A 14813-nucleotide genomic window follows, 5' to 3' on the forward strand; every position below is an offset into this window, starting at 1 on the left:
GCGACAGCGGCGACAGATCGTTTCAGAAGAAGCCAACTTCAAGGAAGAGGCTGCAGTATCCCTTTCGTTCGGTAGTGACAAGCCCTGTTTGGACTTTCTGCTTGAAACACTCCGGCGACGCCAGACTGGAGCACAATGCCCCGGGAAATGATCATGCTACAGCTTGGCCAATGTGGCAATCAAAGTAATGCGACTCTGTTCGTGTTTACGTTTTGCTCTGGGTTTGAAGCTTGGTGGCCGTTGTTTGTGGCGGGAACGGCGTCTGCTCCAAACAGCCCCTTCTCTGAAAATGCGTTGCTTTTGACGGACAGCTTAATGAATTTGGTTCCTGCAATCCTCGTAATTTCAGGAGCTGCTTACTCGGATGCATTTTGAATACTTTGTCGTAACGGAACTGCTGCTGATCAAATGCGCCACTTTGTTTTCAGTTGGCTTTGAATTCTGGAAGAAGCTGTGCGCTGAGCATGGCATCAACCCCGGTAGGACTTCGTTTTTTCACTTACTTCTTCGCTGCGTTGCGAACATCTAACAGTGACTTTCTCACTTTCAGAGGGGGTCTTGGAAAACTTCGCGACGGACGGAATTGATCGAAAGGACGTCTTTTTTTATCAGGTCTGCGCATCTTGCCCGTTCAGTTTCACGGTGGTGCTTTACCTGATGTAGCCATGCTGAAGGCCACGCGTGTTTCCTTATCTCTCATCAGGCGGATGACCAGCATTACATCCCGCGTGCAGTACTTCTTGATCTTGAGCCACGGGTTATCAACACCATAATGAATTCGCCATACGCAAAGTTGTACAACCAGGAGAACGTCTACCTATCGCAGTCTGGAGGCGGCGCTGGCAACAACTGGGCCGTTGGCTACTCGCAGGTGCGGAAAACTTTTCTACAATGATGTACATAAGTAAGCCTTCATGTCTGTAAAACCTATTGAATGTGCACACAACGTATGTGTTACACTCAGCAGAGCCAGTAAAAGTGCACACATAGTTTGTGTTACACTCAAAGAGTCAGGATCTTGTTACTGTGCTTGACTGTTAAACATGGATAATGGTTAGGACGTGGGACAATAAGGTGCCTAATTGTTTGCTCCAGCGCATACAAAGTATCTTTCAAGAACCTTCCAATTAATATAGGAAGATAGGTATATGCAGTACTTTGAATTTGGCTTCTGTGTCAGGCCTCAGTGCTGTAATTTGCACATTAATACTATACTTCGTTTCACAAGCAGTTTGCAGCACTATGAAAGCTAAGAGCAGTCTGGGCCAGTAAGGATAGCACGCATTGCATGACTGTGTTCCTGCGTGCCTATCGCTGATGACGGCACAAAATATTACGAGCACAGCCATGCAGTGTGCACCGCCCTCATTGGCCCAGATCACTCTTAGCTTTCATAGTGCTGCAAACAGCTTGTGAAATGGAGTATAAGTCCAACTTTCACTTTTTGTATGATTTGGCTTTGTGGCATGACAGAGTGTTGTGTGTGAGGTATTCGCACTCATATTCTGAAGATGATGTCTCTTTCCTAAACCCAGGGAGAGCGTCTGCATGAAGATGTTTTTGACATTATTGATAGAGAAGCTGATGGCAGTGATTCCCTGGAGGGCTTCGTGCTATGCCACTCAATCGCTGGTGGAACTGGCTCTGGCATGGGCTCGTACATCCTGGAGCACCTTAATGATAGGTATGTATGTGACCTTCATTCTGATCTGCGGTACCGCTTGCAGTGCATTTGCTGGCAATATAAAATTTGTTGAATTTCTTTCTTAACTGCTACCATTAACAGATATCTATAGATTAGTGTGAACTAAATGAATTGTGTATTCACAATTGTCTAAGTTAGATATCTCTGCCAGGTAAAAAAGAAAATTACAGGAGACACTTGAGCTCCGCCTTTAAAGGTATGATGCTATAGTGTGGGCGACCACCCGACATATAAAGCCCCACTTTCACCAAGCCATATGAAAGTGCCTGCATGACCTAGGAGTAGCGTACCTGACTCGGCATCCAAAAGCACTGGAAGGTTGATTGTTATTCCACCTCCCCAACTCAAATGAGGAAGCCGAATGAAGAGCTCCCATTATTGTAATATTATACGGTCTCGTTAAGTCACGCAAACCATAAAAGAATCAGTGCTTGTCCATGTCAGCTGCCAGCTAGCACATGCTAGTGCCATGCCTGTGACTTTTTGCTTGCAACACTGATGATGCCGACAAAACCAGCGCTAGATTTTCTGGGTAATGAGGTCTTTAATGTTATTGCATTAAAATATAGGAGGCTGTACTGTTTACAAAATACGTCAACAATCACCAAACATTGTTTTGTGTGTGTGCGTGTGTGTTCGCGATGCATGTGGATTGATGCACGAAAAGTGATGTCAGCAGGGCACTTTGGTCACTTTTATTTTTAAGATATAACCTGTGGTCAGTGTGTGGCAAAGGCAGTGTTGTGATGATAGGCAGGTAGCATTGTCAGAACAAGGAATAGCATTTACTTCATAAACTGGAAAGGTTGTTAAGCTGTTTCATGGCTGCATGTGCGAGTGAATGTTTCATGCAGCATAATATGTGCTGTTCTTGATGTGCCTCTGTGCCTTTTTGCATTCTAGGTTCCCAAAGAAGTTGATCCAGACATACTCGGTATTCCCAAATCAAGATGAAATGAGTGATGTTGTGGTTCAGCCATACAACTCCCTCCTCACGCTACACAGGCTCACACAGAACGCCGACTCAGTGGTGGTTCTCGACAATGCTGCTCTTAACCAGATCGCTGTTGACCGACTACACATTGAGAACCCTTCCTTTACTCACATTAACTCACTGGTGAGTGTCACTGGCATATACAGGCGAACTTGTTTCTTTTAATACAGAAGCAGCTGCCTGCACGTAGTGCCTTCAGTTTTCAGAGTGGTACCCAATTCAATGTCACTTTCAAATTGCAGGTGTCAACGATCATGTCTGTGAGCACAACTACGCTTCGCTATCCCAGCTATATGAATAACAACCTCATTGGACTGGTGGCCCCACTAATTCCAACTCCGAAACTACACTTCCTGATGACAGGTTACACTCCATTGACCACTGACCATGAGGTAAGTCTTCCCATAAGCCACAGCCATTCATATTTTGTACTTACCAACGAGGCCTGTCACTTTGCCACTGCTGATCCTGTTTCTATCGTTTTCGAGCTCACATTCACACTATGAACAGCTTATTCTTTTGTAAGATTGATAATAATCATAATATACTGCTCTGTCTGATTAGATACGTGTGCAGCTTTTGACAAAGCAAAAAGTGTAGGCGGATGCACTACCAGCACAGCCCTGCAGGCTTGAGTGTGACCCAAGAGAACATAAACATAAGTGATAGCAATGTCACCCTGTAAAGCATATCAGAAAAATTTAATTCTGTATTAAAATATTCCTTGTGCAGAACACATCACTTTATCCATTTTACTATTGCTAGGCAGCACAAAGTCGACGCCAGTTGGTTTTGTTTCTTGAAACAGTGGTATTGCAGTGAATTCTATAACATCACATTTATTGTCAGTTGAGTTAAGTGGAATAAGGTTTGGTTTCCTGTTCGCTTTAGGCGCCCAGTGTTCGGAAGACAACGGTGCTTGACGTGATGAGGCGGCTGCTGCAGCCCAAGAACATGATGGTATCCATCGCACACGACCGTTCGGCCAACCACTGCTACATCAGTATCCTCAATATCATTCAAGGCGAGGTGGATCCAACTCAGGTAAGACTTCCCTAAGACGAAGTTACTGTTAATTTTCTTTTTAAGCACACGGGTACTGCTGCTCAGAATTATTCTTGAGCATTAGTTTAAGCTTCTGCCTACAGGTCAGTATTGAAAGGAAGCTGAGATGCACATATTTTCAGCAATTATATGAATATTTGGCTGCAAAGAGGTGCATAAAGTAAGAATTTTCTACACAATCATCTTGTTACACATCAGCTTGTGAGTGTAGCTGTCACAGTGTTCAGAATAGTACTGCCTCAGAGGTGTTTAAACAGAAGCACATTTTGTCACACTGCTGCATTGGGAAAAGTTCATTCAGCAAAAGTCCTTGCAGGTGAAAAGCTGAATTTGATATGAGGAATTGCTGTTGCTCAGTGAATACCATTTGATTTGAGCATGCACCAGCCTTCTAAGCTTGGGAAATATGTCTTGCTGAATTTGAATGCGTCATTTTCACGCAGGTCCACAAGAGCCTGCAGAGGATCCGTGAGCGCAAGCTGGTGCAGTTCATCCCCTGGGGACCAGCCAGCATTCAGGTGGCACTGTCACGCAAGTCCCCCTATGTCCAGACACAGCACCGGGTCAGCGGGCTTATGCTTGCCAACCACACGGGCATTACCTCGGTATGTGCTCGTCTTGCTTGGTACAATTGTAGCTCACCGATTGCAGCATCCTCCCTTGCATTCTTGTGAGCATGCCATACCATACTGATCAGTGTGAAAGCGCGAGTTGAAATGTGCATTTGACACATATTGAGGAATGGAGCACAACCATTTGCAGCAATACCAGGATTGTGCTCTTGACCAGCCATGCACACTTTAAATGTTTCATTGTATCGCTGTACAGTTACAGTGTTATGAAAAGCTGCACATCTAACATAATGATGATGCATTAGGCACTTGGTATTCTTTTATTCCATTGTCTCGTTTTTTCCAGTTTTGAGCATGCAGTTCAAGCAGAAAAGTTTTCCCTGGAGTAAAGCCACACTGAAATTAAGAGTGTGTTTTAAATTTTTCAGCAGAGGTTTATTCTTTGTACAAAAATTGAATTGAACATCTACAGAATTTTTTGTTTTGCAGGAAGCTTGTTTTCTATAACGACATTGTCTCATTAGGTTCCACACTTTGTGGAGAGAAGAGTTTCCTTTGCATGCTGAGAATGTGCATTGAATCCTGAAGGAGTTTTATGAACTAAGCTTGAGAGTGTGGGAAGACTGGAGCATTTAGTTTTATTGCCTTACAGCATTTTGAATGATGCTTGCCACACCTGCTGCTAAGTTGAAAGTTCCTTTCTTCGAAATTAGCTGTTTATTCTCATACTGAATACCAATATCTCAACTTTGTCGTAGCAAAAGGCCAGCGACAAGCAAAGTTCACAGTCCTGGTGAATCCAGATGTTTCTTCAGGAAAGTGAACATGTGTGTTGTTGTGCTCACCTAAAAGTATGTATCCACTAAACGCAGCTGGACTGCTAGCTTCATTTCTTTGCTGCCCAAATCATTACAATGCCACACTCACAGTGAGAGGTGGTTTAGACATAATGTTAGTTACTTGCATAGCAGCCTATAGAGTTTTTTTTTTTTTTTTTAGGATGGAGGTTTACAATGACTGCAGATCCTGGGGATCGAAATTCGGGCATTTCTTTTCACGTGTATTTCGGTGTGACTCCCTTGCAGAAGGTTATAACTTTTTAGCCACAGCTGTAAGTACAGCATGCACCATTAGAACATGCAAGAACATTGTTTCATGACAATATAGTTTTATTTTTAGTGTTGCACGAGTGTTACAATATACTATTGCGCCATAACAGCACATAATAAAAGGGAGTGTAGTCTAGAGAAAAAGAGACGCAGGTGCTGGCTAACAACTGAAGACTTATTGCAGCACTTGCAGTGTATGCAGAAAATTATGCGATGTCCTTTATTGCACTTTGTGTTGTCCATGGCACTTTCAAGGACCTATAGCGCTGTATTTTCTTTTCTATACATTGTATAACAGTACTGTGCTGGAGAAGTAGTCATGCCCGTTATAATGAGAAAAAGCAGTGAACCTCCACTTAACTCCATAATTTCTCTTGTAAAAGGCGATGCACCGGTAGACATGTCATTAAAGTGAAGAGTAGGAGTTTCATGAGGGCACCATGAACGGATGCCTTGCCAACCAAAGCGCAACTACAGCGATGGCAAGAAGCAGTGTACTGGCACTTTGTAGAATATTGGTTGCATTGCATCAGAGCAGACTTATCCCACTTAGACGTTGCTTTGGAACTCTATTTGCCGAAAAGTTTTGTGCAATCCACACTTATCTTTCTGCTCAAGTGATCAACCATTTGCTAGTTGACGCATGCATTGCTAGACTCAACTTCGTTTTCTGCAGTTGCTTCCCGCTCTCTCTCTGCATGTACCTGCTCAGTACCTACTCACAGTAGTCCACAAAGCGCTGGCTTTGTACGTTTGTGTTCCCTCCAACAGCCAACAAGCTGTGTAGCCTTGGTTCCTTTTTTCACAGCGTAGCTAGCTTTCATTGCCCCCACATACTTTACCCTTGCCTTTGGCAACCTCTTTTTGCACCCAGCTGTTCCAGCGCACTTTGCAGCAATTTGACAAGCTGCGGAAGAGGGAGGCCTTTTTGGAGCAGTTCCGCAAGGAGCCCATGTTCCAGGACAACCTTGACGAGCTGGACAATTCTCGAGACATTGTCCAGAGCCTAGTCGATGAATACATAGCCGCCACCAAGCCAGACTACCTCACCTGGGCCACACGCCAGGTAGTACTTGCACCTTCGACAATCATACTGATAAAACTGCTTGAAAGTGAGATGTATTAGGGATAGTGTGGGTAGTTCTGTGGAGAAATAGAAAACATTACCAAGAGAATAGAAGCGTTTAGTGCTTTCCCCCTTTTTCACAAATGGGGTACCTTATGGGGAATGCACAAAAGTTCATCTGCCACCCACAAAACTGGATTAGAATGAGTGCACTTGGTTGGTGCAGTTAAAATCCGCATCAACAAGACGTCAACTGCGCATGTGGAGTGGCGGGTGCAAGCTTTGTCACTAGCACCCATCACTGGCATGATCTACGCATGCACAGATTTAAACCCATGAAGCATGTGAGAGGGCGCAGGAGAAGTGGCAAGCATGTGAAGGTAGCCGTGTGAAAAGGTAAACCTCTTTGGCACAAAAAATTCATCGATGTAATTATGAGTTCATCAGTGTAAGGGCTTCCCTTGCAGAACAAATGGGGAGAAGATTGAGAAAAAAAAAAAAATCTACTACACCCTTAGCCTAAAGTCTTGGTAAGCCACATGGCTTACTTTTTAACCATGCTTGTGAAGCACGTGCAGCACCCCAAGCTTACAATCTCTCTAAAGAGAAAAAAACCCGTTTTTCACTACCACTTCTTCTGTTGGGTTACCCATCATATGGTCCAAAACAGACCGTGTGGCCCAAAGACTTGCAGGAACAAAGAATGTGCCTTCAATTCCTTCGGCCTCCTGCTTTTCCCTCGTTTCGTAATTTCCCTCACGATAATGTCCGTGTGTCCACCTAGATCAAAGCAGTTACCACTCCTTTGCTCACAACCTCTTGCTTCAAGGTACGTCACTAGTATCTGATGGCACTAAAGAGAGAAAATGCTCAAGAGTTCTCATTGTTAAATTATGAGAGCAGAGGCAATGTTTCATAACAGTTACCTCCTATATTTGACCACTGAAGTTAAGAAAGAATATTCATATCTTTGACAGGAAGAAAATATGGGAAAACAACTGTTTGCATTGTGCATCCCAAATTGTGCTTGAAATGTAGGCTTATGAACCCATCTTAGTGTGGTCAGAGAATATAGATTTGCTCTTTATGAATTGTTACTGGCCTTTCGTTAAATGCAAAGAAAACAAAGTTGCGGTAGCCTGCTAGGAGGCTTTGGAGCAGGCTGAAGGGGGGATCATTTTTTACAGAGGGTGCAAGGTAATTTCTTGTACAGGTTCATGCTTAGCAAGAACACTGCCAAAATTTGCATTGTTTAGAGGGAGGGGATGCTGCGGTATGAGAGACCTTTTTGGCCCCATGCTTTGCTTTGTCGCATGCTACCAATGTAGCTTGTTTAATTTGACTGTGTATTGCCCTCCTCTATAGTTTCGTCCATCATGGTTACTTTTTGAAGCCTTTGTAAGTGAAGGAGGCCACAATATAAACTTTTTAATATTGCACACTAGTTGAGATGCATACTGAATGCAATAACATTCATAGCCCATGCAGAAATCGGCTCTTGCTCTTCGCTTTGACACCAGCATTTCAGGTTCACTGTGTTGAAGTACACCACATGTTGCTGGGAAGCATTAAAGATAGCAGAAATAATTTTTCTATGATCTAATGAACACATCAAATAGTCAACGACTGATTTTTCGGACTCTCAACGGACCACAAAAATGTCAGAAAAATCAGGCAGTTCGAAAAAACAAATGTGCACCAAAAAAGCTCAGTTTATTGCCTATTATTGACTTTGAGGCTGGAAAAGGTCATGAATGCTTTTCTGCACCACGCTCCGCTTCCGTGCTAACAGGTCCGCCTGAATTTCAGCGAGAGTCATAATGTCGCCGTAAGCCGACGAAAGGGTTGTGACCGCTTGCATCAGCTCAGCTTGCGTCGGCTGCGCTGCTGCAGGTGAGTCGTCGTCGTCGCTCTCAGACTCCGCAAGCACTTGGCGAATAATTTCTGCATCTGTGAGTCCAGCACACAGTTCCAACTCGTGGTCCATGTCTGTGAACTCTGAAAACGAAACGGTCAATGGAATTTCGACACCTGCAGTGCGAAGGTCGTCACTGAATTGCTCACTGCCTGACAGCTTCTCGACGACGCTGTCCTCGTTCAAGGCAGCTAAATCGTCATTCAGCACAAATCCCACGTGGCGGAAGCAATTGCACAGCTTTGTAAATGCCACCGACTTCCGCGCATCGGCGAGCATACTAAGTGCTCCAAGCAAATCGACAGAGTAGGTTTTCTCACTGTCGAGGCACACCACCACCACCAACCACTGGATTACAGCACCGACTCCATTGAGTGCCTTCTCGCTGCTGCGTTGCACGCAAAAAAAAAAAAGCTCCTTATAAAATCCGGAAACAGCTTCTTGAAGAGCTGAGGCCGATTTAATTAAATGCGAGCCACAGTAGCGACAGAACATAGTTCTCGCATCAGCACAACCACGGCTAGGCCTACTCGCTATGCTCAGCAACGCACATGAAACGCACGGCAAACATATAGAGGAGCAGGCAGTCGAAGCGATCAAGCTAAAAGAAAAAAAAATGCACTCCGGCAAAGAGCAACGACATTGTTCCGGAAGTGGAAGCTGCTAGGCAAATAATATAGCCTCAATCCAGCGTCAGTTTAGCTGAGGAGCGGCACACTAGGCCGGGACCGGTTTCAAGGCTATCGAAGGAAAAAGTAAACAAACAAGATGGTGGCGACACCGCTCAAAATGGGTGGCAGCTGGCCCGGCTGACGCTTGGAATGTCCGACAAATCGAATAGCCCTCCTTAGAGTGTCCGGAATTTTGAGCCGCATAATACATTGACTTTATAAGGTATGTCCTGGGGCCGGGAAAAAGTCAGAATAATCAGGCATGTCCGAAAAATAGGTCGTCGACTGTACACTCAAAAATGTTGTGTCCTTACTCGTTTCCTTTCTCCATTTTTTTGTTTCAGTCTTCTATGCCGTCTAAATGAGGGAGACAAGAAGCTGGCCGAAAATTGGTTGCCTGGTTGCCACTTGCAGCTGTGGACTTTAGAAGCACTGCTGGCAGACTTGCTGCTCAATATCTGGTCATAACGTTTACTATATATGTTGGCAGAATACGCACACACATGCTGTCTTGGGCTGTCCAAGCATGCTCTGTAAATCTCAATTTCTGTACAGCGTCTTGTTGGGCAACGTTATGGCAAATGTCTGTGCTGCTGTTGATAATGTTTGTCGTTTTTTTTGTCAATGACAGTTGTGTTTCTGCATTAATATTTTTGAGCTTGGCTCTAGCTATTAAGACAGTGTGTTTTAGGGCAGTACATTATGATGTCTGTGCCAAATATTGACGTTTTTCTGTCTAAATGCAATACATGGGAGATATTTTGACATTTGCCTGAAGCATAAAAATGAGAAAAATGCATTCTCCTCAGTGCTAAGTAATGCCATATAATCAATACGTATGATGCTGCATACTTGTATTATGGCACTGCCATTTTCAGTTTAGTGTGGTTGAAAATATTTAAGTACTTTTTCAATTATGGTATCACTGACTTTTTCAAATTTGAATGCCTTTTTTTGTATCTTTTGGTAACTCTACTTATGCAGTTTGGTATCAGCTTAAGCCTGGCAGTTCGTAAAATAAAAGTAGTGGTCGGATATTTCAGCATAGTATTTCTTTTTCAAAAATTTGGTGAAAATTTTATAGAAACAATTCAAGAGGATTGCAAATTAGCTTCATAGTCTGTAAGACCATTTTAAATTGTTAGATGATGATTGCTGTCGTATGAACCAGATAAATTCAACCTGCTTAAATAACCTAGCCTGATCCCTCAGTGAAAAGAATAAGAGTAAGACTGATCACCAACACTAGTATTATCTGAGCAGTTAGGGGAGCCCCCTGCATTTTAACCTGAATTTCCTGGGCTATATACTGATTGCTGGCACCAACATCTTCTCTGAGCAAGTAGAATGTGATCTTAATTGTGCTATTAGTTACAGTGAACTAGAATAGACACTGCAGGTGGTGAGGGTCTCCGCATGCCCCTAGTGACATCACCAGTTGCGACTCGCTTTCAGGAAAGTTTGATTGTTCCTACTTTTTCGCCTATGGCATTGTGTGAGTACTGGCTGTACAACCAAAACAGAATATTTCATGAGGCATGCGGCACAACATGTTATCAGTTCTGTTTGGAAACAAACTTAAAAACGCCTAATACCATTGTGTGGGCGAGTCAGTGAAGCATCATACAGAACAGGAGCGCAAAAAAATCAGGACACAAGGAACACATAGAAACATGCGCTAGTCCTGTTTCTATGTGTTCCTTGTGTCCTGGTTTTTTGTTTTGCGCTCCTGATCTGTACGATGTTATCAACGCTACAGCAATGCATTAAAAATTAGGCAACAGCAGTGCTGGCTCTTCATGCATCCCTAGTGGGGACAAGTACCACATAGGCATTATATCCCTTGCGCTGCATTGTCTTTGCTAGAAAAGTAGTATATAATCCTCACTTGGTGAAGGCGCCATCGTCTTGGTGTTTGAAGCCTCCCCGCATCTAAATGCCAGATGTCCTCACCACAGCAGAAGAAAATGACAATGAAGTCAAATTCACACACTCCATACGAAAGTGCTTATTGTAAAGGTGAAACGTAAAACCAGTACTCATTGAAACAAATTCATCATGATGTTCATCATCATGACAGCACAAGATGTTCTGTCAGTTTTTTTTTGTCTTTTTTAGGTAACAAACTTAAACAAGGAAAGAAAGTGCAGCCTTACGTTGCTGACCAATGTTTAAACTCAAAGAAATGGACTTGTCTACATATGGGTGAAGGCTGGGCTCTGAGATGAGAGGGGATACTTTCATAAGGCAGCACCCTTCTTTGCACTAGAAATTTTTGCAATCAGTATTGGTCCCGAACACCAAGCTATCTTTTCCTGCAACTAGTGTACCAATTCTACGGGCCACAGAAAATGCATGCTGGGGGTTTTCCTGAACCAGCAGGGCATTAATATTTAGTTACAGGCTAGCTCTGGCTTTGTGTGCTTGATATTTTGGCGTTATTTTGGAAACATATAAGAATCTTGTGCATCGCTTTGTGGGATCCATATTTTAAGTTAAGATGACAAGCAGCTCAGTGTTAGCAAAGTATTTTCACTTGCTACTGATTTCTTATGCTGGCCGTTTAGGCACATAGCTTGCATACCATATGATTTATGTTGGAAGCTATGCTTGCATCGGGACGAAACCTGCAGTGTGTTTCTAGAAATAATCCCGTTTGAGCTGAAAGTCATATGCATTTATTTTTTGTGTATTATTTAATCTTTCAATGCGGAATGAACCTCTTACCTGTTCAAGGCAGCTGAAAGGAATAATAAGGCCTGATGGTTTCATCGGTAAGCAAAGACCTAGCAATGTCTCCAAACTATGCCATCAGTCAGACAGCAGTTACTTTTGGGCATAGGCATTAAAGGTGGCATTGACGGCTGTGGCTTTTCGGTTAATAAGCTCAGGCTTTCATAGTCATTGAACGTTCTTCTACTACTCCAGAAATACTTTACAATCATTGCACTCCCATTAGGGCCCATTGGGGAAAGTACTTTTAAGCATTTTTTGGGCTGTGTACATTTCACTTGAAAATCTTTAGAAATCTTGCAGATATCTTCAATAGGTATAAAAGTTTTTCTGATTGTTTAGTAAGCAGATAATGCTTTCTATACATTATGACTGCCTATGCCATTCTACTAGATTCTGCTGTGAAAAATGTAGCTTAGTGTATTGTTGGCTTGTGACATACCTAGGGCATCATGTACAGATTATTTACTCAATCTAGGCTGAGCAAGAGGGAAAGTGCATAGTGCTAGCTTTACTGAATCCTGTTAGTGCTCCACTGTGCGATTACAATAGCCTTGACCAGGTTCAGGCTGTCATTGTACGTCTTCAGCCGAACTTAAGGTTTAACAGTGTTATTCCGGCATGGCATAGTATATTGTTTCTTCGGCTGGAATGGCTTCTTTTAATGGCTGGATGTAAACGATTCCTCACTCTTCAGCAGTGCCTTCAAGTGCATTTAAATAGATCTGCACATTTCATTTGTACAGCAGCATATCTTGTCAAATGTATACCTTGTTCTTGTAGTGCCATTTTTGCTTCAAGTGCTACTCTAAATAAAATGTAACAAATCAAGAAAAAAAAAAAATTTTTCTAGGTTCATTTGCCCATGGCTAGGCAAGATACTTCAAAAAGTATCTTACTGATTACTCCATACCTTGAAAAATTGTATTTCCGATACCAATACAAGATACCGAACCGAAATCGATTTCGGATACAGATACTCGATACTGTATCTTCGATACTTTGATACATCTTGGAATTCCCAATGTGAAGAAGGCGGTAATATTATTAACGAATCTGGAAAATTGTACCATGCTTTCTAGAACTTTCAGTGGTACCTATATTGCAGTTTTTGTTTCTCTGAAAGGGCTTAAACAAATTCGACAGCACGGATTTGTTGAAGCTCCGCTGTCTGGGCAGCTGGCCTTGTCACAATTTCTTTAAGCTAATGTTCTTCATATGAACCACCCTGTGAGCACTTGGCTACTACACGTTAATTACCCGATGGCCCCCCTCGGTTTTCTCTTTGCTATAAAGCTCAGTGCTGCGTGCGCTTGGGGAACTGAGTGGGTATTTTAATTTTAGTGCGATAGAAGACTTTTGAAGCTCGCATTCTGTGTTAAAAGCTAGAAGATAACAAAAATAAAATGGCTGAATGTTTTTATTAGTTTCGAAATAGCCCCGCGATCTGGTCGTTCTGTAAGCGAGGCAAATAAGAAAAGCCTCTCTATATAATTAGCCGAGCATGCTGCACTGTTACTTGATGAAGGTGCCCTTTACCAGAAGATGAGTGAAGCATAGCCGCGTCGACTCGAGGATCTTAAAGGTAGTTAACAAAGTCAAGATTCACTAGCGTCTCTTGATAACTTAGTCTGGTTCAGATAAAGAATTGTTCTCTTTAAGGGAGAGTGGCTAATATGACGTCAACAATTTGCGTATTTCAAGAACATTTTAACAGTTTATTGCTTTATGAAACAGAGGTATCTTCACAAATTTTATTCATGTATCGCTGAAATGTTTATGGCAAAAAAATTTCTTGATCATGGATTTGTTATTTAAATTTATGTGCTGGAAAAGTGCAGTTACATAGCTTTTACGTAGTGTATTTCTGAATATTTTAGACGTAATAGTTTTTACAGAAAAAGCCTAGTGGAAGCCTCTTCCCGGCGCAGTTACAAAGAAAGGTGTTTGTTTTGAATCAAACGCTGTAAACTACAATACGGCGACTGCATCGTGCCTGACTGAGGCATTAGACGGTCATGTTCTTGCAGTCAAGCAAAGCCGACATGGGAAGCTCAAGGGTCTGGAGAGCAAGGGTTGCGCATAAGTTACTGAGTTCATCAGCACACTGAGCATGCTGCTTGACAAGAATCACATGCCTCAGAGACGGACAAGGAGGCGGACTGCAAAGGGTGGGAGAGCAGCTAGGGCTGAAGAGCGCGTAGTCCCTACTGCCTGTCTGTCTTCTTCGGTGTTTCTTTGTCGATTTTGGTATTTGTTTCTGCGTGTGTTAACGGCTTAGCAGCTTCGGGGTATGCACTCGGTGCTCACATGTAAACAACCTTATGAACACCTACTTGCAATTGGCTCCTTCAGTTTTAAAGAAGGGGTATATGGATAGATGGAGGATAAGGAGTCTGGTCGCTTGAAGGAGACTTCGAGCAGGAGGGAAATCAGGATGCACTGCAAGCAAAGGCGCCTCCCGGCTTGTACTAGAGCCTGAGTGAGTGCCTTCAATCAAATGTCTGACAAACAGTGGCTTCAATATTTTGCAGAGTATCGAGTATCGTTAAATTACCTGATACACTAAAAATGTATTTTCGATACCGATACTTTCATTTTCAGCACTTGATACCTGATACCAATACACAAAATGTATTTAAAGAAAGTATCGAAGATACATATATCTTCGATACTGCCCATGACTGCATCTTCCTCATGAGTCATGACAGTGTTGAAAATCTTTTCTTTTTAGTTTCTGCATCACTATTGTGAGTAGTATTTACTTGGTGCATCAGAACATTTAATGTGCAAATTCCAGGGATTTGAAATGCAAAGCAACAACAGTTGCTATCGAAAGCACAGTGCACCTTTTATTCATGGCAATTACTGCTGCTGCACTGCCACAGAGGTAGCAAACCTGCACTTCACAGCTGACCTCCTGGCCAAGATCTGACGTCTCAGGACTCTGGGTATGTGTCAACCTCCATTGGCCTCTTGCCCG

At 42.9% G+C, this 14813-nt stretch overlaps 1 protein-coding gene across 1 annotated transcript; it reads left to right on the forward strand.

The window, feature by feature from the left end:
* LOC146198611 (tubulin gamma-1 chain-like) lies at positions 1–12674 on the forward strand. Its single transcript, XM_084594113.1, has 11 exons — positions 1–184; positions 429–479; positions 551–612; positions 704–871; positions 1536–1684; positions 2609–2822; positions 2942–3091; positions 3591–3743; positions 4208–4369; positions 6320–6511; positions 9442–12674. Exons 1-11 carry the CDS (start codon positions 136–138, stop codon positions 9460–9462), a joined length of 1371 nt encoding a protein of 456 aa, XP_084450239.1. The 5' UTR covers positions 1–135; the 3' UTR covers positions 9463–12674.
* Positions 12675–14813: the final 2139 nt, after the last annotated feature.

Source organism: Amblyomma maculatum, chromosome 2 (assembly GCF_055883805.1).
Source record: "Amblyomma maculatum isolate TAMU_Amacu chromosome 2, ASM5588380v1, whole genome shotgun sequence".
Taxonomy (NCBI): Eukaryota; Metazoa; Arthropoda; class Arachnida; order Ixodida; family Ixodidae; genus Amblyomma; species Amblyomma maculatum.